Genomic DNA, 25,398 nt, shown 5'->3' with positions numbered 1-25,398 from the left:
GACGTTCAACGTGAGTTTGGTTTTTACCCTCGTGTGGTGTTGGTTGAGCTAAGTTACTGTGAAAAGACAGCGACACGTTTTTCAATAAAAAAGGTTAAAAACACGTTTTTTTCAGAGGAGACAGCTCGTGTAAGAAGTAAGTAAACACCGTCTGCTGTGTCCTCCGTCCGTCGCTGTTAAAGTTACAACCAGTGTTTGTATGTTTTAGCCGTTTAAACCAAATGTTTACATCGGGGGGCTAGAAGTTTAGTTAGCATGGCGTTAGCATGGTTAGCCTCGGACCTACAGAGTTTCCCAGTTTAACAGCTTATGTTTCAGTCATGAAAACTTAACCAAGTCAGATATCTGGTCGTCCGGTGTCGTTTTCAGCTTTATAACCCCGTGGCTTTTACACAGACGACTGGTTAACAAGTTACTATGCGGCTAGTGATGCTAACTATGCTAACCCACCTTACACAAGCTGAACGGCTGTTAGATTATCTTGACGTTATGAAACAGGTAACAGCGGAATAAATGTCTTTATACCGTAGTTACTGTGTTTGTAGATTAGTTACATGTCTGTTTATTGAATGTATAAAACCGTGACAAACTACAAGTCAGGTAGAATTAAACCAGCACTGTATGACTCAATAATATTATAATAATAAACTTTATTTCTAAAGCACCTCTCTAAACCAGGGTTACAAGGTGTTTCACAAAATACAATATAATTGAGATAAAAAAGCAATTAAGGCAAAAAATGAAGAAAACAGCGAAGATAAAAAAAAAAAAGAGAAAGGAAATAGATAAGACAATAGAAACAAAGATCAAAATATGTTAAAAAAAAAAAAAAAAAGGTCCTGTAATAAGCTTATTATTGTTAAATTATGGTCATTTTGGAGACTGTAGTTTGTGGTGAAGTTGAACTTTTTCATATTGTACTGAACCTTTGTTTTCTTATCCTGTAAATTAGGAAGGCTTCACATCCACATGTAGAGCTGCAAATGATGATTATATTTAGGCTAATATAATTTTGTTTTTGGGGAATTGTCCAGAATAATCCAGATAATCTGATCTATAAAAAACACTTTAAATATGTTCACCAAAGTTGATGATTAATAATCATTTCAGTCACAGTTTTATAGGCTAAGACAGTGCAACAAACTCAATTTCAATATGCCTCCATTTATTAAAACAACATTTTACTAATTTTTGTCCTCAGAACACGTAAACCATTCCCAGCATTGATTTCAGTAATTACTTTTTCTATTTGATTACCTTTTTTCACATCATTGTTACCTAAAATACAGATTTTCCTACTATTAAAGCAGAAGTAAGTGATATATTTGTGTTAATATAAGTCTTAAATAGGTATATCTTCCGACAGCAATCACTTACATATTGTGTTTGGTCTGAAACACGGGTCTGTCAGTCCCTCTGCTCTGCTCTGAGCCGAGGAGAAAACATTTATCGTATCCTACAGTTTTTATCCAATGAGGAGAGAGAACGGCATGCAGGGCTGTGTGTGCAGCCAAGGAACGCCGTGAATGTGGCGACGTAGGGACGAGGACTGTTATGGTGCGTTCAAGGAAACTCGTTTTTTTCCGACCTGTGAAGTCGTACCAGTTCGATCTGGTACATAGACTGTACAAAAAGACGTACTGGTACGATTTCACGGGTCGGAAGTTACGAGTGGCCGTTATAGTGCACTTTCACCGGTAAAACAGGTCGGAAAAACACGAGTGGGATGCCTGGAACGCTACAAAGTCGTAAGTTGTGACTTGAAGCTGTAATTTATGATTTCAAAAGCCTGCCTGCAACGCAGCATTAGCGAAAACGACCGGATCACTCACTTCTGCTTTAATGTACCTAATTTTACATCTTCAAGTCAGGTTTTGCCATTTGTTTTATTTGCAATTTGAATAACTGAATAAATAAGCTAATTATTCAGTTACCAGACAAATACCAGGCACATGTGATTTTTTGCTGATGTTTTTGTTAGATTTATATTCATAATTTATTGTCCCAGAGGGTAAATTAATTTCCATAGTTTGTTAAAGACAAGCACCAATACACATACACCATCAAAAATTAACATACCGTATATAAATGAACAAAACATAACCAGGCAACGCACAGAATAGGCCATTATTGTAAAGAATACAGTTGTTACCACCTGGATATTGTTTAATGTCATATGTTTTTAATGTCTTTCCTCTTGAACATGAATTTCCCTTTTGGAATGAATAAAGTTATTCTTATTCTTCTTCTATTTCCAAGTCGTCATGGCGTCCTACACCTGCATCAGCTGCCGAGTGGCTTTTGTGGACGGCGAGGTGCAGCGAGCTCACTACAAGACGGACTGGCACCGCTACAACCTGAAGCGCAAAGTGGCCGACATGCCTCCCGTCACCGCCGAGAACTTCCAGGAGCGCGTCCTGGCCCAGCGGACGGCCGCCGAGCAGCAGCTGAGCGAGGCGTCGGCCACCGAGGGCTGCGCCACCTGCAGCAAGAAGTTCTCCAGCGCCAACGCCTACCAGAACCACCTGCAGTCCCACAAGCACCAGCAGGCCGAGAAGCAGGCGCTGCTGGCCGCCCAGAGGAAGGTGGACAAGATGAACGAGAAGAACCGGGAGAAGGGGCTCGGCGACGAGAAGGTGGACCACGACGCCCGGAACGAGGCGCTGCAGCAAGCGCTGAAGGAGCAGCAGAGGCCGGCCGTGGCCGTGGCCAAGCAGGGGAAGGCCCAGCAGAAGACGGACAAACCGGACAAACCGGACATACCGCCCAGGATGATGTGGCTGGAGGAGCAGGCCAAGAGGCGGGAGAGAGAAGACGGAGCCACGGTGGAGGAAGGTAAGGAGGAGACAAGGACCCACTGTGGACATCACATGACTGACTTCACTTCTTCTGAACCATAGATATATATAAGAAGACTAGATGACTCACCCGCCGCTGCTGCCCAATGACACGGCATAGCCAGTACGGTGGCCATCTTGGGACGGGCAACGCTCTCCCTCAGAGCATTAAAGGGATAGTTCACCCAAAATTGAAATTGCACTCATTATCTACTCGCCCTCATGTCGACTAAGGGCTGGGAGAAGTTTCAGAGTCCTCCGTGGCTTCTCTGAGTTACATCCAAATACCTCCATGCTGCTCGTATGTAATGTCCGTCTTGTATTGAAGCCCCGAAATGCGAAATTGTCCCGGAAAAAATTTAATAAGTCTATTTTTCAAGCCTGTTTTGCTTCTCAAAGCTCCTAGAGGAGCTTCGAGAAGCTTCCGCTATAAACAAGCTTGAAAAATTGACTTATTAAATTTTTTTCGGGACAATTTCGCATTTCGGGGCTTCAATACAAGGCGGACATTACATACGAGCAGCATGGAGGTATTTGGATGTTTTTTGGTGTGTCTTTTTGTCACGAAGACAGTTGGTATCCATTTGCAACCGTTATATTGACATGCACTGCTACGCCGAGACCCCCTGTAACTCAGAGAAGCCACGGAGGACTCTGAAACTTCTCCCAGCCCTTAGTCAACATGAGGGTGAGTAGATAATGAGTGAAATTTCAATCTTGGGTGAACTATCGCTTTAAGCCTATGCTGCATGTTCTGCTATAATGACCACAACTTGCTCAGTTTTTGTCCGATTTCAAAACGCTTTGATTTTTTTATGAATGTTTATGCAGTTATGATTTAGCATACTTAAAATCACGGATCAGTTTAATCATGTACTTTTTTTTGTAAAAGTAACATTATGCAAATAGTTAAAGTAATAGCTACATACTGATTTATTTTTCACAGAGTTATGAATCGTTTTTTTAGTGAAGATGAGTGGATCACCTATCTACTGCACTGTAACTGCAGCCAGAGTCGGAGCAATTTGCCCGTTCAAATATGGCCGACTGTGAGCTACGCCTGCGTGTAGTCCGATCCAACCCCTTGTTCTGAACTGCATCAATTACAAACGACCCCAAATCGTCGTTATCATTACACCGCATCCTGACATACAGCGAGCGAGCAAAACGGCGACGATATCTCATGCGAGGGTGTCCTGATATGCAGCGTGACGATTTTGACGCGAGTATATTCTTGATTGGTTCATAATCCAATCCATCAAATTATCGAGGGACGTAAACAAACTTCTGGCGCTATTTTTTAGATTCCTGGCATTTCCTGGTTGCTGTTTTTCACATCTTGGAGTATTTTTTTAAATTCTATTTCTCTCATATTTTCCTGTCTCTGCTAACGAGCTTGTCAACAGGAAGCAGCGTGTACTTTTCAACCAGTAAGAAGTGTTTCGGGGCTCGCTCGCGTCGCTGTATGTCAGGACGCGGTGTTGTACCACGAACAGCCCCAACACGGTGTTCAGTTCTTTATAACCAACCCTCAGTACATCGGCTCCTGCTGAGGACATCAATCTTTTAAAAATGACCCACAAACTGTTTAATATGTCATACTGCCATTTTTTTTTCTTTGTGGTAGGAAGTGATCCGCAAACACAGGGTCAAAATCTCAGACAGGCCCAGGACTACTCATAGTTATTGAGTGTTGAATGAGGGGTTTTAATATGGAAGCTTATTGCATTCACTTGAAAAAAAACTTTCGAAGTAATTAATTTTTTGGTTTGTTTCTTTGAATTTTTTTTTTTTTACGTTTTTCTGAGTAATTCTTTTTTCTGGTTTTCTCACTCATTTTTTTCTTCCAGTTTTTTGGATTCTTTTTCTGACTTATTGAGATTTCAAAATCCCACAGGAAGCTCCCACCTGCAAGTAACATAAGGACCGATTTCAAAATAAAGGTGCTAAAGCAAAAAAAAATTACTCTGAAAAACAGGGAAAAAAATTAGTCAAAAAAATAAATGTATAGTTTAATAGTTTTTTTTTCTTTTTCAAGTGAATGAAATACACTTCTGTAGTTTAAAAAACACAAACCTCAATGCATGTGTGTTTTTTTTCTCCCAGACGCTTTTTTGACTTCTGTAATGGTTATTTACTTTTGTCAGATGAATGTTTGTGCACGTGTCATGTTCTTGTAGTTTAACTTTTTTGTGATGTTAAAATCTTCCCATCAACAATCTTTCAGAAGAGTGGGAGGACGTCGATGAGGAGGAGGATGGTGATGATGATGATGAGATGGAAGAGGAGGAGGATGAAGAAGAGGAGACGATGGACCAGGAGGAGGGAGACTCGGCCTCTCTGCCCGACCCCCACCCGTCTGCTCTGCCCGGCTCCATCCCCGTCACCGACTGCCTCTTCTGCCCCCACCACTCCAAGTCGCTCATGAAGAACGTGGCTCACATGACCAAAGCTCACAGCTTCTTCATCCCCGACGTGGAGTTCCTCATCGACCTCAAGGGCCTCGTCCGTTACCTCGGTGAGTGTGAGGTACCTCCAGGTGGCGCTCTGGCAGACAGGATGAGCGATGTTAAAGGACAATTCTGGGCAAATTCAACTCAGGGCTGTATTTTCCTAACATTTTAGGTCTAAAAGAGGGAATCTGAAGATTTTCTGTTTAATTGCTCCTGTTTTGCGGTAGTTGTGTCTGTCCCCGCATCGCCACGGCAGCAATGAATGGGAGCGGATGGAAGTTCCTGTTTACATCCCTCAAAGCCGTAATTTTTTTCCACAGACAGCGTCAGATGGCGACTCAAACATGCACCGAGAAGTTTATTTACTTCAAGCAAGTCGACATGTTTGTAAAACTAGATCCAATTCAAAGTCTCGCGCGAGAAGTTGCACATGCTCAGTGTGTTCACGTGCAGTCGGAAGCTCCTGTTTGTGTCATAAACACAGGAATATCAACTCTTGACTTGCTTGAAGTGTACATTTTTCTTCCATTAAACTGAAAATCTTCAGATTCCTTCTTTTAGACCTAAAATGTTAGGAAAATACAGCCATGAATTGAATTTGCCCTGAATTGTCCTTTAATTTGTATACATCTGAACAGGGATCAGGAGGGAGCTCAGTCAGTACGTTTACATGACACTTGAAAAAAACGAATTATTGCCTTAATCCGACTATAACTGGATAACTGAAGTGCATGTAAACACCTTAGTCCGACTGAAATCGGAGTTGAGAACTCCGATTAAGACACCCAGATAATGCGATTGGAATTCGATTTTCTCCGTCATGTATACACCTTAGTCGGAGTATAACTGGACAACGCATGTGCGCATGCTCCACAACCGTAGAGACGGCACCAAGTGGAGCAGAGAAGCCGCCCGAACCCCGCAAAGTAAAGAGAAAAAAACCAACGTCAGCGCAGATTCAATGCATTTCACACATACACAGCGCAACCAGCGAGATTGTTTTATTAGAGAGAGAGAGAGAGAGAGGAAAAAAAGGAAGCCCGTATCCTATTCTCAGCGCGAATCCGGCCCAGACTGGTGCGTCTGGTCGGGAACTGCAGTTGAGAATTTATTATTAAGCTACTAAGTTGTTTATATTCAGTTTTTTACGAGGTCACAGAAAAGTCAACAGGACAGGGGAGCGTATTAACCCGCTGAAACAACGGGTGACGGCGCATGAGGGGGCGGACCCCGTCAGTTATTCGATTTTCTCAGTTGCATGTATATTGAGACAAGGACAGAAGTCCGACTTGACGCCAAAATCGAATTTTGAGCATAGCTCGATTAAGCTCTGCATGTAAACGTACTGAGTGTTGAGGAGGAAAATAAAATAGGGGTTAATGAGCGGAGGAAATCCTCCCACTGCAGCGTCTTAATGCTGATGATGAGATCATCCCACAGACACAGACAGCTGCCTTTAAAGTTAGTTTTCCTGGGAGCGACTCTGGAGAGGAAGGTTTCTCTTCTGTCTGAACTCTGTGGTAACGTGATATGACGAGCTGTTTTGTATTCAGATGGGATGTGGAGAGAATAGTCAGTGCTTTGCAGGTGGGTGCTGATGGAAATCTTAATAAACTAAGAAACCAGGATACTGCAAAGGAAATCATCCTGTTTGGCTTTTATGTCTTTAAAGGAATATTGCAGCATAAATATAACACACCGTCAGACCCAGTAGAACCCCCCTGTCCAGAGATCAAGTTTACCGACCGCAAACTTCTCCAGTTGTAGCGACTTCAGCACAGACAGCCAGATAGAAAAACACTGCTGTCTATGGAGCCACAAGCCGACCGCCATCAAAAAAAGCCGCTCACAGCCACAAATGATGCTCAGAACAGCACCAAACCTCATCAACAGTACAAACAGGGTCCCAGCCCATAGTACGAGGCATCAAACACCTGCTAGCTTTGCCTGGTTTCTATTGAAAAGAGACAAAAACACAACTCACCCACTCTCCTCCAACTGCTTGCTACTAATGCAGAAGCCCTGATGAGTTGATTACCAAGTGCATCAGTGTTTCTATCTGTTTCTGACAATAACTAGTCGGGATGTCCCGATCCGATATTGATATCGGATTTATGTCCGATATCAGCCCAAAAAACGAATATCGGATTATATCGGACTGCATCTAAAATCTCCGATATAAACGCTCCGATAAAAGCAGTCCATTATTCCGCTCCAGCACTTCTGTCCCATATGAATAGGTGACTCTCGTTCACACTCCAACACAGTAGGTGGCGGTAATGCACCTTAATGTTGGTGCGCCGCCGCCAGAGAAGAAGAGCGGCCGGCTCCAGCATGCAGAGATCACATGATCACAACAACAACAGCGTGTGTGCGATTCATCCATGGTGCAATTGTAGCAGGGAGAAGTGATGTCGGCTGTGTGGCACGTAGACTACTACACACAGACACGGGTGCATGGACAGGTCGGGCTTGCCCGCTAATAAACGGTAAATGCGCTATATTGCTCTAAATGTACAGTTCTAATTAACTACTGACGGGGCGGTGGTCAAAGACCAGCTGGTCCACATGTTGTGCCGTGTTAACAGAGCTAAAGCCAGAATTAAATTATCAATGCTAATTTCTGTTAGCCCGTCTATGGCGTTTTACATTATACGTTAGCATTAAGCTAGCGGGCTTTATGCTTAGTTGTGACACTGGCTGTGTGTTTTGAACGTTGTTTCAAACTATGTGGGTTTGATTAAACATCTTTGATGCTTAAATATTGCTGCTTAATATATTGCTTTACTCTCTTTTTATTTTATGTATGCCATTTTTACTGTAGGGCAGGCTATAATCTTCAATTTGGAGTGACAAATAAAACCTTGAAGCAAGAAGATTTTGCCTTTTGTTTGACATTGATGTAGGCTACATACAGTAATTCAATAACAGTTGTAAATTAGGTTTATTTTTTAATATTTTACAGTTCAAAACTGTCTGTCCCATAGAAGAACATGACAGCGGCAGCCTGTCAGTCAGCAACAGGAGTACTCTCCTTTGTATTAGAATTTGAAAAATATAAATCGTTTTTTTTCGCCACCCCTAATATCGGATCAATATCGGTATCGGGCCGATATTGAAGGCTGTAATATCGGTATTGTATCGGAAGTGAAAAAGTGGTATCGGGACTTCCCTAATAACTAGCGAGTGTTGACAGAGAAATGAACGGAGTTGAGTTGTTCAAACTATCACAGTCATCAAAGCTGCTGCATTATTGAAACTAAATGTCACTGGACTCTTTACTTTTCTACTGCACTCGATAATCGACTTCTGCATTAGTAGGAAGCGGCTGGAGGAGAGTGGGTGAGTTGTGTTTTTATCTCTTTTCAATAGAAACCAGTCAAAGCTAGCAGGTGTTTGATGCCTCGTCTTATGGGCTGGGACCCTGTTTGTACTGTTGATGAAGTTTGCTGCTGTTCTGAGCATCATTTGTGGCTACAAGCGGCTTTTTGTTTGCGGGTGGCTCGTGGCTCCATAGACAGCAGTGTTTTACTATCAGGCTGTCTGTGTTAAAGTTGCTCTAACTAGAGAAGTTTGCTGTCGGCAAACTTGATCTCTGGACGGTGGGTTCTACTCAGTCTCACAGTGCATTAGACCAATGGGGTAAACTTACGCCGGAGTATCCCTTTAAAGCAGATAACAGCGGCACGGCCGTTTCGGCTAATGCTGTGTTCAAGGCAGGCTTTTGAAACCGTAAGTTACAGCTTCAAGTCACAACTACGACTTGGTAGCGTTCCAGGTAACCCGTAGCTCGTGTTTTTACCGTCCTGTTGTCTGTGAAAGTTCCCTATAACGGCCACTCGTAACTTCCGACCCGTGAACTCGTACCAGATCGAACTGGTATGACTTCACAGGAAGGAAAAACACAAAGTACGAGTTTCCTTGAACGCACCATGAGTTAGCAGCCCCCGCCCTTGTCAGGCATCAATTGGTCCTCGTGCTACGTCACCACATTCACGCGCATCCCTTGGCTGCACACACAGCCCTTCATGCCGTTCTCTCTCCTCATTGGATAACACTTGTATCCCACAAGGAAAATTTTCTCCTCGGGTTACAGCAGAGCAGAGTGACGGAGAGACTCGTGTTTAGGCTGAAATACTTCATGTAAGTGATTGCTGACGGAAAATAGGACTATTTAGGACTTATATTAACAAAAACATTCCACTGATATCTGCTTTAACCGTTTTCCTCAGCCGGACTGCAGCGAGAACCCAGAGTCGGATCCTGACACTAAACCGATGCTTTTGTTGTTTTTCTTCCCACAGGAGAAAAGGTCGGCGCGGGGAACGTGTGTCTGTGGTGCAACGAGAAGGGGCGCTCGTTTTACTCGACAGAAGCGGTGCAGAGTCACATGACGGACAAAAGCCACTGTAAACTCTTTGCTGACGGAGACACCGCTCTGGAGTTCGCAGATTTCTACGACTTCAGGTAGTAGGGCTGGGACGATATGCTTTTCTCCCGATTCGATTCTTCTACGATTTTTTGGATGGCGATTCGATTTAAATTGCGATTCTGCGATATTGCAGATTCTCTCAATATTTAGTCTGCGTTTTTAACATTTATCTGCACACAAATACTGTAGGAGCCTATAAATTAACATACTCCATTATAAAGTGAATTTAAACCCTTTTCAAAACCTGTACTCTCTGTATGTAAAAAAGGCTAACAATGCACAATATTTAACAAAATTCAAAAAAATCGTCAAAAAAGATATCGCGTTTTATATATATATATATATATATATATATATATTATATATTTATGTGAATCGATTTTTTCTCCCACCCCTATCAGGTAGTGTAGTGATTTTCAACCAATCAGTGAGCTGCTGTGTTTGGTGACACGCCTGGTTCTGACTTGGTTTACTTTTCTATTTCCCCTCCAGGAGCAGCTACCCCGACAGAAAAGAGGGAGAGGACTGTGAGATGAACGAGGAGGAGCTGCCCGACGACAAGAACCTGGAGTACGACGACGACACGCTGGAGCTGACGCTGCCCTCGGGTAAGAAAACCTCCTTTACAGTCCATTGCTTTCTTTTCGTTCATTTTTTAACTAAATATTTGCAGATATTTGAACCAGTAAATAAATCAAACAGACAACGTGAAGATTTGAGAAATAGTGAGAAAAAGTTTTAACAATTGTCTCTCTTTTTTTGACTAAACATTAAATAAATCGCTAAAACAAAAAAATTAGAGTTGCTCCTCCACACCTGCTCAGACAGTTTTAGGTTACATCCCTGTTTATTATTTTATTCAATCATATTAAATGTTCATCATTTTGTTTGAGTTACGGCTAAAACTTGTTTTGTGCAGTCGTCAGATCTGAGGAAGTTACTAGAAGGTGTTGAAGTTCTGTAGACATGAAATATCCTAAATGGAAAGTTGAATTGTCGTATAAGCAACACCTGGTTTAAATAATCTGCAACTTTAGAATTAAAAATATAAATATAAAAGGTGAATAATTTTCTAACTGGACTAAAATTCCACTTTTTGATTCCAGCAGATGTTTGTGTTGTGTGTGACTCTGGGTTTGTGCTGTTAACGCCTCGTTGCTGTGTGTCTTGTGTGTCTGCAGGCGCTAAGATCGGCCACCGCTCCCTCATGAGATACTACAAACAGAGGTTTGGAACGGAGCGAGCCGTGGCTCTGAGCCACAACAGGAACGCTGTGGGCCGAGTCCTCCGGCAGTACAAAGCCCTGGGCTGGGGAGGAGACGGAGGTAAGAACGGACGTACACGACTTCCTGTCCCACACGAGCTGATCTGTGCTGAATTTATGCGCCGTGCTCTGGCGTCCAGTAGAAATAGATTATAATAGTAACGTATCAGCTCCGCATCCAGTGGAATTTACTCCCTCTCTCGTTTTTTAGTCTCCTCAGACAAAACTTGATGATAGTGGTAATCCTCCCACATAGACGTTTGCATTGACTTCTGTCTTTTTAACGAATGGGGAAAGGGGGAAGTGACGTATGCCGTAAAGCAGTCAGCACATCTGTAGTTTTTTTTTTGTGTGTGGAGGGGTTCCTACTAAGGGTGTGCCAAAAAATCGATTCACATAAGAATCGCAATTCTCATTTAATATGATTCAGAATCGATATAAAATGTCCCAAAATCGATTTAAAAAAATAATAAAATGAAACAAATCTGCTGGCTGTCGGCCTCCGTTTCCTTAGAATTTAAAAAGCAGCTGTTTAACTGCACTATTTTTTAATAAAGAGGCACTTTTAATTTTGCTACTTAGGCAATATGTGATATTGCTTTTACGCAACACTTTCAACAATTCTATCTAAGCATGGATAAATGTTTAAAACTCAATAAATGTGAAAAAGACACTTTAGTCATTCTGTCTTGCAAAGCAGACTGGAGTAGATCATGAGGATCCTTTGCACACCGATAGACTGAAGCAGAAATCATTAGGAATCAAATCGTTTTGAATCAAAAATCGATTTTGAATCGCATCGTATAACCCCAAAAATCATAATCTAATCTAATCGTTAGATAGTAAAAGCAGGGTGTCCGCGGGGTTTTAAAAAGTATTAAAAAGTGATAAATCAAAAAAGCAAAATTTAATGGCCTTAAAAAGTGATAAATTTGGTCCAAAGGTATTAATTTTAAAGAATAGGTATTATTTTTTTTCTTTTGGACAATGACTGGTTTTATTTTGATGAAATAGGCGTAATAAAATAAATAAAGCATTACTTGCTTGCCTTGCGCCGCTACTTCAAAAAAAAAAGGAGTGATATTGACGTCATATCAATTCATTGGCCGCTAGAAATCTAAAATCGTCTTCGCGCGCATAGTTGTCAGGCGGATAGAAGTGCTAGTGAATCTCTTCGGATTTTAGCGTGTGGCAAAACGTTTCGAATATGGGAAAATGCAAGTTTGCAGAAGACTTAAATTGAGATGACAGGCGCCTTGATGTAGCCTATGTGTGTGTCAATGTAGCTGCACGTCACGCGCCGCACATCCGATGTGCTCTTTTTTCATGCATTCGCGGCTCACAGCTCCATGAACCTTCTACCGCCAGCCCGGTGTTTAGTCGGACCGGGTCCGGGTCTGCTCCGTTTGAAAGGGCAGGAAGCCCCGAAGCGCTACAGATACAGACACCTGCAGCAGCTGCAGCTTCTACTGAGAGCTGAGGTCAGATGGAACGCACGTGAGACACAGACCGGCGGTGCAGATGTGCGGACATTGTTGAAACTTTTCACACTGATGTAAAAAAAAAAAAAACATATATATGGCCTACCACTGTGTTCTGTGACGGTAGAGACAGAACCAGGTATTTATTTAAAGAGTTAGTGAGTTGAGTTGGGTGAGGGAGGGAGGGAGGTGAGGAAGGAAGACGGAGCGAGGCAAACTGGGTGAGGGAGGGAGGGAGGGAGGGAGGGAGGGAGGTGGAGTGAGGTGAGTGAGTGAGGGGGGGGGGGCAGGTGAGGGTGGGATCAGGGGAGAGAGGCTGGTGATTGAGAAAGGCATGATAAGATATTTTATTTTTGATCAAATGTTCCTGATGACTTATGGATGATGCCCTGTTGTGCTACCGAGTCTCCTGGGTAATGGTAATGATGTAAGTAAGTGTTGGATGATAAAATCTATGTACATGTCATAAAATCTTTCTGATTGATACTTGGTGCAACTCGATGTCGTGGTGGTATTAAAAAAAATCTGAAGGTAGTGAAAAAAGGTATTAAATGGTAGTAAATTGACTCAAAGATTTGTGTATATACCCTGAAAAGATTCCCACCCCTAGAGGTGTCATTCAACCTGTTCCAAGTCGATGCACCATCACAAAAGTTCTGAAAACATTATATGAAGGTTGAAAAGTGAAATGTGCAAAAAATGTGCAGGTTTTCCTCCTGTAGGACTTTTTATTCACCACATATTGAATTGAAGCGATAACGTTGTGACCTTGTAGTGGAGATACTCTGAGTGTTTTCCTTCTGGCTAAAATGAGACTTTGTTGTGATTGTTTTTTTGTTTTTTTTTATCTGTGCTCAGCGTCGGATGAGTTTATTCTGTGTCTGGTTTAACGTTTCCTCCTGTCGGGAGCCGACGCTACTGAAGGATGTGCTAATAACTCCCTCTATGAACCAGCAGCAGGCCGTTTGTTGTCTTGTGAAACGAATGTAGGTGGAGACGTCGTCACGTTATGAGAACCTCCATCACTTTGTGTCGTAGCCGTGGCGACTGGCGACGCTCCGCACAGAGAAGCTGCAGGAGCTCGGAGCCGCCGCGTTTTCCCCTCCTGGGTTCATCTGATGATCCCGACCCTGCAGCTCTGATTTATTGTGTTTACTGAACGATCTCTTATCACTTTAACACTTCGCCTTGGTGCGTTCACTCGTGTCGTCGTCCTCGCTGCGTTGTGACGAGGCGAGCGTGAACTTTAATTCTGTTCTGTTTTGTGCGGACGGCGGCTTTTTGGCACTTTGTTGGTTTTATTGATGAAGTTATTTCCTTTTATCAGTTCCACCGGCTTCCTCTTTTCGTCCTTTATATTTCTCAGTAGGTACAGAAGCACCGTCTGTACCTCACACAGGTCCTGGAAAACCTGGAATTCCTTCAGTTCGTCTGTCGGATCATCACAAAATCCTGGAAAACGATCAGATAGAACAAAACCAAAACAGATTTAATCAAATGAACAGTTTTATGTAAAAAGTGAGACGAAAACACATCACTTTGCCTCTCTGAGGATGATGTGCTGTTCAACATTACTCCGTGATTTTCTTCACTTTCTGTTTTTGTTTCTGGAGAACAGAAGTGTTAACTTGTATCATAGAATGTTGCGGTGTTGCACTTTTATTTTTTCTACATCCATAACGTCCTGTAAGCTTTAGCTTTAGGACCGATGACGTGTGGCTGATACGATTGGGAAAAATCTACTTTTTTCACCACCACTAACGATAAGAATAAAAAAGATCGGGAACAAATGACCTGGCATACCTGTTGTTTCTGGGAGGCATTAGTGCATATTCATATGAAATATTCATGTGAAAGACTACATCTAAAACAAAAGTTAAAATAATAATAATCTGGAAGTTACAACTACATATACAATATTGAAGGTGCTCTGAGATCTAACTCAATGAAAGAGAAGTTCAGTAATTCAGCAACTGACTTCTTTTTTTGTTAATGGTGCAATAAGTTTGTGGTTTATTTTGGGTTACTGATCAATAGAAAATGAATAATCGAAATAGAATAACTTCCCTTTTTAATTATTAACTCTCGACCCAGTACATGATGGTATGGAGCACAAACATTAGACAACATCAGTAATCATGCGTAGCAAGTAGCAGGGCTGTACATGTTTTCCATCTCTGACAATTGGAGGAAAAAGAAACAGGAAAAAAATAGATAGGCCTAGATAAATAAATAAATGTAATAAAAATATCACTTAAACAAAGGAAGGATGCTCTTCAGAAAGGCACCTAACTTATAAATAACTTTTGCTTTATCAGACCGTAGTAACAAAATTAGTTTAAACAAAGATGGACGACTAACATAATACTTTGGGAGATATTTTTCTTGTGTTGTTGCACTCAAATAAAATATGAAACTCATCACCAAGACAGTTATCATCACAAAGGTTACAAAACCTCTGACTTCTATGTAGGCCTCTATACCTTCCTATGACTTTTGGTATTCTGGTATTATTCACTCTAAAGCAGCAGATGGCCTGTCTAAACTTTGGATTTGGACACAATAGGTACTTTTCTAATTTAAACTCTTGTTTAAAGCTGCCCTGTGGAGTTTTGCTCATTACGAGCCATCAGCCGTGTTTTTTTTCGAGTAGGCTACTGCAACAGTCAGTCTGCGCCGTTCGATGACGCTGTAACCCCCCCTTCCCCCCCTTCCCCCCCTCCCTCCCCGAACGGTAAGTGCAGGTAACCAGGCAACCAGGTGACTGGCGAAGTAGGAAGAGAAAAAAAAGTTGTGTTCATTCAGCTTTGGCATTTATTTAGGGGTGTGACCTTGTACATGTGTAAACGTTTACACGGAATGAAACTGTAAACGTTTAGTAAAAAAAATCCCTAAACGATACCTAGGCCTACACGCAATTTATTTTCATATTTTTATACATAGGCCTACATTTTGGGGGGGCTGGGTGAAAAATAGTCCCGCACACTGTCTTAATTTAGAGAAAACTATGATTTAATAAAAATGATGCTGTGACGCGCTTCCCTCCTCCAAAATGTGTGTAAGTGCGTTTTTTCTTTCCTTTTTTCTTGTCTTTTTTTTTTTGCGAGCGAGTGTGATGGCGCCGCCACGCCGGGTCAAACATTGCTTTTCTGGTTGCCAAAAAATATTCTAAGCAAATATAGCCTCCCTAAACACAAACAAATAACCTTAAACGGATTGAAAGAGGTGTCTCGGGACATTAAAGACGGCCGAGGACTGACGAGACGCCTCTGGGCTGGTTGCTCCTGCCCGGTCTGTCCACTCCTCTCATCCGCACTTCAGCACCTGTCCTGGGCTGCACCCATAGACTGCTCCGTGTCGGCTCGGCTCGGCTCGCTCCTCGTTTTAAATGACTTTATTCCTTTTAAAAGTAGTGTAAACAATTTACTGTTCTGATCACTCATACGCGTGTATAGTTAGGCAGGCTATACGTTGCATTATTATTAGTTATAGCTACTTCAAAAGTAAAGGACAGTGGAGCGAGCCAAGCTGTAGCCCAGGACAGGTGCTGAAGTGTGGGAGAGGAGGGAGAGACTGGGCTCCGCGGGGCTCTTGCAACTAGCGGCGGATCAGAGAGGGTGGAGGACCGACATGACAGGGGGTCTTGGTCTCCTGGTACCTGTGCGGTCCAGGACCGCGGAGGTCAGCGAGGGGGGGGGTACGGTGGTCGACTCTGAACGCTCACCGGGCGGATCTCTCCAGTTACGGTGCGGTGCGTGTCGGGGGGGAGGCGGGCGGGACGAATCCGCCGTCGGGTCTCCTCCGCTCCGGTGGCTGCAGTGTCAGTGCTTCCACCGGCTGCATATCAGACTAGACAAAAATAAGATAACATGTTCTTCTTCTCTTCTGTTTACCAGCGCTCTAAACCCTACGTCAAATCCGAACGTGTTGCGTTGCATGCGTAATGCAAACGTAATTCCCTGTGCGACAGCGCGGGAAAGTCGCTCCTCAGAGGCAATTGCGCTCCTGGGTAAACCAGGGACTGTTGTGTGGTGGAGATGCGTTCAATGTAACTGCAATGTAACGGACATTGTTTTATATGTATAAACTCCACAGGCCAGCATTAAGCTCTAAATAAATGTCCCCATTAATATTCAAAAATTGGTTGGTAATCGAATCGAGACCTCAATATTCATAATCGAATAGGGAAATTGGAGCCATTAACCAGCCCGAACCCGAGTCCACATTGTGTTTTCCTTCCAGTTTTCCCAAAGCAGCATAAGATAACGCTGTGCCCTTCTCTCCGTCTCTCAGGCTGCGGCGCCCTCTACCAGAAGCAGAGGGACATGCAGTACGTACAGATGATGAAGTCCAAGTGGATGCTGAAGATGGGCATGAGCCACAACTCCACCAAACAGAAACACTTCAGATGCCAGGTCATGTTCTAAACTCAGTCTGCAGCAGCAGCAGGAGGAGGAGGAGGAAACGACATGGACCGATCACATCTCTGCCCCGTTCCCCCGGCAACGAGACAGAGTACAAGTACCGATGCACAAGCTGTGGTATCGAACCTGTATGTCAGCGCAGGTCGGACCTGATTAGAGGTTTTGGTGACTGCAGTCATCGACCTGAACGTCTTCACCTAGAACTAACAGCTCACAGACGTGAAGCAGGTGCAATGTGTTTGTTTTCCATCTTCCACTTTACATCTGTAAATGTGCTTGAAACTGAGTCGTGTGATATAAATCCAGGTGGAAGCTCATTAACTAAACATCTCGTTAACTGAAAACAGCCACAGATAAAATAAAAAGCCTTGGTCACATTTTACAAGATGATTTTGAAAAGATTCAGATCATGTAAAAGCTGCATCAATATTTAGGAGCTGCTCTTACTCTTTTTACAGACTAATTACAACATTTCATCTTTATGATTCAGTTTGCTCTTGAAATACACCCAACTAAATAAATGTGTTTTATATTTATTGGATATTGGATCATTATTTTTTTTATTATAATTATTATTATTGCTGTTTTCAGGTGGGAGAATCTCGTTCAGTACTAAAACTCTGCAGTGAAGAAATGTCTGTGGTCATTAATTCTTTAGTTTGTCTGACGGCAGCTAAACTAGATGATGAAATATAATTAAAAATGTAAGGATTTTTTGTATTGACAATATTATGTTAGCTAATATTGATATTTAATTAACAACAACACTTTTTTTTACATATTCGCTTCTGAAGTTCAGTATTTACATTTCATTGGCGTCTTAGCACTTTTTTTAGTTAGCTTGTGAAGTTGCATTATTTTAATTATGGGATTTAACACAGCTGCTCATTAGTTGGCTTTTTAGCATAATAACACTTAAGCGTATTGGGACTGCCACTATTAATTATTTTCATGAAACATCAGAAGACAGAGATAAATACCTGTCAAGACGTCCTTCAGCACCAGGTGGTGTCATCATCATTATTTTTATTTTTTTAATTGAATCTATTTTCAGAGTAGTTTTTAATCGCTGCTCTTCTGAAGGATGACACATTATAAAACTGTCACCTTAGCATTAAATTCAGTTCACAGCTGTGTCTTAAACAGTTATCAACTCTGGTTTGGTGACGAACATCCCAAACAACCAAACTTTAAAAGCCCCAGAATCAGATATAGTTATAGTCTATTATAGTCTATTTAGATATTTAGTCTATTTTAGTTTATTTATGTATGTGAAACTCTTGAAATCTGCTCTCTGATTGGCTGGATTTTCCCTTCAGGTTGCCGTACAAACATGGCGGTGCAAGATGGCGACACTCTCTAAAGCAAGACCCTTGTTATATGTAATTATAAAAGAAGAATGATAAGACTACGAAAACCAAACAAACTTTATTTTATAGCGATTATACGCTTACACAAATATATTGGGTAGTATATTCATATTTTAACAATAAACCTTGTTAATTGTTACACACTGGACCTTTAAAGGAACAACGGAGGTTTTGGAAAGCAAAGTGTTTTTCACACTACATTTCCCATGAGCCTCTGCGCACACGTTGAAATTCTTGGACCAGCGCAAGACGGACGAAAGTGAAAACATTTGCCAAGAATGTTTTCATTGATCAAGAATGAAAGTCGGAGGTTCGAAGACGATCAGATACCGTCGTCGTTCCATAAACCACGATTCGGCGGCATTATTCCCATGACCCGCTGGGCAGCGTCCACGAAACCGAAACCAGGAAATGCTGGGTGAGCCGACCGCTAAATAATAATATCAATATAACTAAAGACAAAACGATATTGAAAATGGTGCCATTAACAAGTGGTAACGTAGATTCATCCACATTAATATGAGACTCTTTATAACCAAATACAAACTCCTCGTTGTCCCTTTAAATATGTAACTTTAACATATTTAAACCTTTGGCGTGGTCTGGTGCTGCAGGTCTGAAATGATGCTCATCGTCGCTCCCAGGGCCGGCCCTAGGATTTTGGTGGCCCCCTAAACAAGCGCAAACACCAAATCACTGCTTCAAACTGAATACAGACATGTTTATGCCCTCTGAGGTTTGAGGCCATTTTCTCGACTTTTACATATTTTCTTAAATGTATCTTTTTAAGATACTTGCAGATGTAACAATACTCAAGTGTTTTATGTCTAAATATTAGAACCTCTGCTGTAAGCACACTGAGGCCAATTTGTCCTAGAACACTGTAGAAAGAAATAATTTAGGCCAAATGCTGGAAATTTGAGGTCTGCTTTTTGAAAAAATTCAAATCCCTTGTGAAAACACACCTTCAATCATGAGAATGAACTGTTTTGGTGCTTGAAATAGGATATGAATACAGTAATAGATACGTGTAGAAAACAAGTCTAAAATGACATTTTGTAAGATTGCTTTTTGAGCACAAATGTTGTCATTCTGCCGTTCTGTTTTCACAAAATGTCTCAAATGTGAGATAAAAGAAGCTGAATATTGACTTCACATTACATATAAAGCTCATAGCGTGCATGCAGACTTCAGGATGTTTAAATGACTTGATGAACCCCGGTACCTTTCTGATCATGTGGCCCCCCACCTAACGACTGTGGCCCTAAACAACCGCATAGAGTGTTTATGCCCTGGTCGCTCCCGTTCTCTTCAGACACGTCAGTCTTGCTCGGTGGCCGCGGGGCCTCGTGCAGATGATGATGATGATGATGTCATGGAAAGCTGATCGGTGCTTGAGCAGGATGCTGCTGACCCACCACACCGGCCCTCCCCTCTAATGAGCTCAGCTACTCCTACTCCCATTTGTTTGTGGTCCTCCACTCTCTCTCTATCTTTGTGCAGACTCTTTCCACTTCCTGTTCGCAGGCTGGGAGAGAGTAGTGTTTGCGGCGGCGCGATGGTTTCAGGGGTTTAGGGCGCTCTTGCCCCCGTCCGGCCGGCACGTCGCCGTATGCACAGAGTTGACAGGAACAAACGGAGGAGGAGGAGGAGGAGGAGGAGGAGGAGGAGGAGGGGCTCTGCAGACAGGCCGACGGCGAGGAGGAGACTAATTGATCAGGACGACGTGGGGAGAGAAGCAGGCCAAGTGGCTGAGAGGCATTAGCCCTGTGTGGAAGTCATGGGAGGAGGCCATTCTTTTAAAGGGATAGTTCACCCAAAATTCAAATTTCACTCATTATCTACTCACCCTCATGTCGACTAAGAGCTGTGAGAATTTTCAGAGTCCTCAGTTCCTTCTCTGAGTTACGGGGGGGTCCGCGCAGCAGTATTTGTCCATATAATGGTTGTGAATGGATACCAACTTTCTTCGTCCAAAAAGACACACCAAAAAACATCTAAATACCTCCATACTGCTCGTCTGTAATGTCCCTCTTGTATTGAAGCCCCGACGTGAGAAATTGTTCCACCGGCCATTTGCACTGACACAGGAAGAGCAGTGAACCGAGACACTGGGAGCTTCTGCTACAAACAAGCTTGAAATATAGACTTATAAAAAAAATTTTGGAACAATTTCTCATGTCGGGGCTTCAATACAAGAGGGACATTACAGACGAGCAGTATGGAGGTATTTGGATGTTTTTTGGTGTGTCTTTTTGGACGAAGAAAGTTGGTATCCATTGACAACCATTATATGGGACAAATACTGCTGCGCGGACCCCCCCGTAACTCAGAGAAGGAACGGAGGACTCTGAAAATTCTCACAGCTCTTAGTCGACATGAGGGTGAGTAGATAATGAGTGAAATTTGAATTTTGGGTGAACTATCCCTTTAAATAGCTCCACAGTCTGACGACCAGTACACTGCAAAAACTCAAATATCTTACTAAGAATATTTGTCTAATTTCTAGTCAAAACAAATCTCATTATACCTAAAATAAGAAACATCACATTAAAAAGTAGTTTGTTTTTAGACACTTTTTACTTCTTTCAAGCAGATTTTCACTTGAAATAAGTAGAAAAATCTGACAGTGGAGCAAGTTTTTCTTCCTTATTACGAGCACAAAAAACTTGCTTTCACTGGCAGATTTTTCTACTTATTTCAAGTGAAAATTTGTTTGAAACAAGTGAAAATGATGTAAAAACAAGTTAATTTTTAGGTGATGAATCTTATTTTAAGTGGAAAGAGTTGAGTTTTGACTAGAAATTAGACATTTTGACAAGCAAAAGGACAAAAATTTTTGGATAGATTTTGAGTTTTTGCAGTGTACCGGTTCCACAAGGCCGACAGACACGCACCATGTCTGATACAACGTCTTCATTTATTTATTCTCCACAGCTCCTGTATTTATATTATTTATAAAGCTACAAGATACTTTGTAATTTAATTCTCACAGGGCTGAAGTGGCAGAAATCAGCAGCTCCCATAATGCTCCTGTGAAGCTTCCAGAGGGGAGGGGGGTGAAACTGTGAGTCATTGCAGCCAATCAGGACCAAGTCTGGGCTGAATTAATGCTTCCTATGTAACTTATTACAGCTGTACACGCTAATTATAAGACAAACTGTTGGGTTAACCCTCCTGTTGACCCAATCTGTTCACTTCCTCCATCCTTCCTTTTTCCCTTGCTTCTTTCCTTCCTTCTTTCCACAATCTTCTTCTTTCTTCCCTTCGTCCTTACTTCTTCTTCCTTCCTCTTTTTGATCCAGTTCACCTGGTCTGTTCCCTCCCTCCATCTTTCTTTCCTTCCCTTTCCCTTCCTTCTTTCCTCCCATCGTTCCCTTTGTCCTTCCTTCCTTCCTTCTATCCCTTTATCCTTCCTTCCTTCTTTCCCTTCGTCCTTCCTTCCTTCTTTCCCTTTGTCCTTCCTTCTTTCCCTTTGTCCTTCCTGCCTTCCTTCCTTCTTTATTCCCCTTCGTCCTTCCTTCCTTCCTTCTATCCCTTTATCCTTCCTTCTTTCCCTTCGTCCTTCCTTCCTTCCTTCCTTCTTTTTTGACCCAATCTGTTCCCTCCCTCCATCTATCTTTCCTAGCTTTTTCCCTTCCTTCTTTCCTCCCATCATTCCCTTTGTCCTTCCTGCCTTCCTTCCTTCAGTAGGCTCGTTCGAGATGAACTGCGCCTCGCCTGGACGGTCGGCAAGAGCAGGCGGCAGCAGCAGGGGGTGGTGACAGAAAGCTGCAGTCAAGTCGGACAGTTTCCAGCCGCCGTCAATACAAACAGGAAGTCACCAAAGTATATATTTCTTATGCTGTACTGCAATTGTCCAATAAATAACCAATATATTTCCCAGGATATAAGTTTGATTCAGTGTGAATATTTTTTTAAGCAGTATAGGCCTACAACATGAAATTCATATAATCTAGCATTATACAACAACACGTAGTGTTTGCAGTCCTAACTAAGAGCCAATCAGCTCGTGATCCGGTGCGTTTCCCATCATGCCCTGCAGGCTGCAGGCGGTAGCAGTCGGTGGAGAGCAAGGGGGCAGTTGTCGGTCTGAGAAGTGAAGCTCACTTCCGCGTTCAAAAAACTGCAATCCCCTCGGCTGTCGCTGGGGGCTGGCTCCAGAAGGGAGCAACTCCAATTGAGCCCCATGTTAAAATAGCCGATTTTACAGCTTAAAAAAACATATTTACAGCCTGGTACATTTCATTTTTTTGGTCTCAACCGATAGTTTCTACCCCCGCACACACTCTGAGGGGGGTGAATTTTTTTTAAACTCTACCGTTTTACTGTTATTAGGTTTAAAGTTCTGGCCAATTAGGGCGCAGAACCGTTGAGTGACAGGTCCGGCGACCGCTGCTTCGAGGCCAGTGGGCGGGCCCTCGGCCGGCCAACGGCCGCACCGCTCCAAATATGGCAAGTAGAATCCAACATGGCGCGGTTCAAACCCCCGTAGTAGCGGCACAAAACAGACTCCCCCAAACCAATGGGTGACGTCACGGACGCTACGTCCATTCTTTTTACAGTCTATGGTGGAGAGCAACTGCGGCGCCTGGCTCTAAAAACTGCGGCCGCCTTGATCTCGTGAGGTTATCGTTGCAGGCGCGTGCATGACGTCAGAGCAAGTCGGGATCAAGTCGGACACAAATCTAACCGGCATGCATTGTGCGCTGGTCACCGGCGATCGATTCTGCGCACGCCTGGCTCATCTCGAACGCACCTTTTATTTCCCTTCGGCCTTCCTTCCTTCTATCCCTTTATCCTTCCTTCCTTCCTTCTTTCCCTTCGTCCTTCCTTCCTTCTTTCCCTTTGTCCTTCCTTCTTTCCCTTTGTCCTTCTTTCCTTCCTTCCTTCCTTCTATCCCTTTATCCTTCCTTCCTTCCTTCTTTCCCTTCGTCCTTCCTTCCTTCTTTCCCTTTGTCCTTCCTTCCTTCCTTTTTTCCTTCCTTCCTTCCTTCCTTCCTTCCTTCTTCCGTCTTTTTTGACCCAATCTGTTTCCTCCCTCCATCTATTTTCCCTAGCTTTTTCCCTTCCTTCTTTCCTCCCATCATTCCCTTTGTCCTTTCTGCCTTCCTTCCTTCCTTCTATCCCTTTATCCTTCCTTCCTTCTTTATTTCCCTTCGTCCTTCCTTCCTTCCTTCCTTCCTTCCTTCCTTCCCTTTGTCCTTCCTTCCTAACTAACTTCCTTTCGTCCTTCCTTGACCCAGGAGGACAGCAGGAGGGTTAAAAGTCATAACATCACTCAGTGGCTGCCTGGTACATGACCTTTTTAACTCATTAAATCATCAGGAGGCCGCATTAAACAGCTGTGCTTGAAAGAAATCTTGTTATATTTGCTGTTATAATTCCTGCTGCCCTGGGAAATGTGTTATTTAGCTGGTTTTATCGGTCCAACGGTTTCAAACTCAGAAGATTTTTATCATAAATGACAAAGAAACACGCTGAAATATGAAGTTTATCAAAATAAACAGGTGACGGATACTGAATACTGTTTCTTACCAAAAGGGATTTTTCCCAACCTGGCAACCCTAAGTTTCCTATTTAACGTCACATGACCTGTCCGGGACGCCGCCTCCCAAACCAAACCAGTGCTGTAGCAGCAGTTGAGCCGGCCGGCCCTCGCTGCTCTCAGCACGAGCCCGGTCTCCCTCCGAGCCCTGGGGACCTGGTATTGATCGGTGCCTCGTAGGTAGTGATTGGACATGAGTGGATAATTTCCTTTGCTGCATTAGAGTCCATTACTGGCCCACTCCCCGGAAAGCGATAGACATCGCCCAAAAGAAAAAAAAAAAAAAAGAGAGAGAGAGAGAGAAGATTCTTCTTGGAAAAGCAGTGTCCTCCAACACAATGATTCAGCCAGCTCCTCGAACTTCATTATCAGCTCCATTTGGAGGTTGATAATGAAATACGTGGCAACAACAAAGCAGGTCGTAGCAATAACTGAGATATTTTGAGGTGTTTTTTTTTTTTTAAGGACTTCTCTAAAGGTGTCAAACTGAGGAAAACATTGGTCCAGTTAATTTGAGGCCTGAGTTTCCTCCTCATCTCCCCTTCATCAAACGTTTGTGATGCTCGGCAAAATCATTACTCATTGATGCAGTCTGGGGATTTTAACTGGCAACTTTCCCATCGCTGGTACAAACTCCTCACCCCTCTTACTCGACGGTCGGCCTAGTGGATATCTGGAAGACAGAATAGTCAGAAAATTCTGATACGCTTCGATTGCAACCTCCTCCTTAAAGGGATAGTTCAACATTTTGGCAAATTGGCCCATTGCCATAATCCCTATAGTCATAGCAGTAGGTTCGTTACCTTTAATTGTCGGTGCAAGCTGTTTTTAGAACTGCAGAGCAGAGCCGTGAGCTGCTCAGAGCTAGGGTACGGAGGCTAATGGGATTTCTTGGTTTCCCTCATCAAACTCTTCAAATACACAATCCAACAACTCCACAACGCTCTGGTGGACAAGTTGTGACCTGCACATTCACCACACTATGAGATAATAACACAACGTTACCAGACAGAGTTGTTTTAGAGGGAAATTCAGAGACTATTGATGAAAAACTGTCCCTGAAGGCAACGCGCATCAGCGGTTTTGCATGTATTTCCCTCTAAAACAACTCTGTCTGGTAACGTTGTGTTATTATCTCATAGCGTGGTGAATGTGCAGGTCACAACTTAGGACCCTTTTTTCAGAAAAAGGGTGTTCCCCAGTATGTATTGCAACCGGGGAACATAGGACCCTTTTTGGTAAAAACGGGGAACATAGGACCCATTTTCAAAAAGAGGGATCTTAGAACCCGGGGAACATAGGTACGCTACTACGCTCCCACCAAAACCACCTGAAGAGGTTAAGAAAGGGAAACACTGTGACTCCTCCCAGGACCTGGTGATCTCTACGGAAACCCTGTGACCTGTAGGAGGACTGACCATCCTCCTCCTCCTCCTCCTCTTGATGCTGCTGGATGTGGATGTGATGCAGCTCATCTCTCTCCTCCAGGCGGCTGTGTGCTGTGCTGTGAAGAACCAGTGCTGTGCTGTGCTGTGCTGTGCTGTGCTGTGCTGTGCACGGGTCTGGAAAGTTATCTCCTCCATCATATT

General features: G+C 42.9%; 1 protein-coding gene across 1 annotated transcript; it reads left to right on the top strand.

The window, feature by feature from the left end:
• On the top strand, positions 1-17,432 carry znf622 (zinc finger protein 622). The gene is made up of 7 exons (XM_085805420.1): positions 1-136; positions 2,260-2,835; positions 5,065-5,355; positions 9,595-9,757; positions 10,215-10,330; positions 10,904-11,047; positions 16,761-17,432. The coding sequence occupies exons 2-7, from the start codon at positions 2,265-2,267 to the stop codon at positions 16,892-16,894; spliced, it is 1,419 nt and encodes a 472-aa protein (XP_085661546.1). The 5' UTR covers positions 1-136; positions 2,260-2,264; the 3' UTR covers positions 16,895-17,432.
• The last annotated feature ends 7,966 nt before the right edge of the window (positions 17,433-25,398 follow it).

The sequence above is a fragment of the Trachurus japonicus genome, chromosome 17 (assembly GCF_045865225.1).
Source record: "Trachurus japonicus isolate A0001 chromosome 17, Traja_1.0".
NCBI classification, from domain to species: domain Eukaryota; kingdom Metazoa; phylum Chordata; class Actinopteri; order Carangiformes; family Carangidae; genus Trachurus; species Trachurus japonicus.
This window is presented reverse-complemented; position numbering and strand designations above follow the sequence as displayed.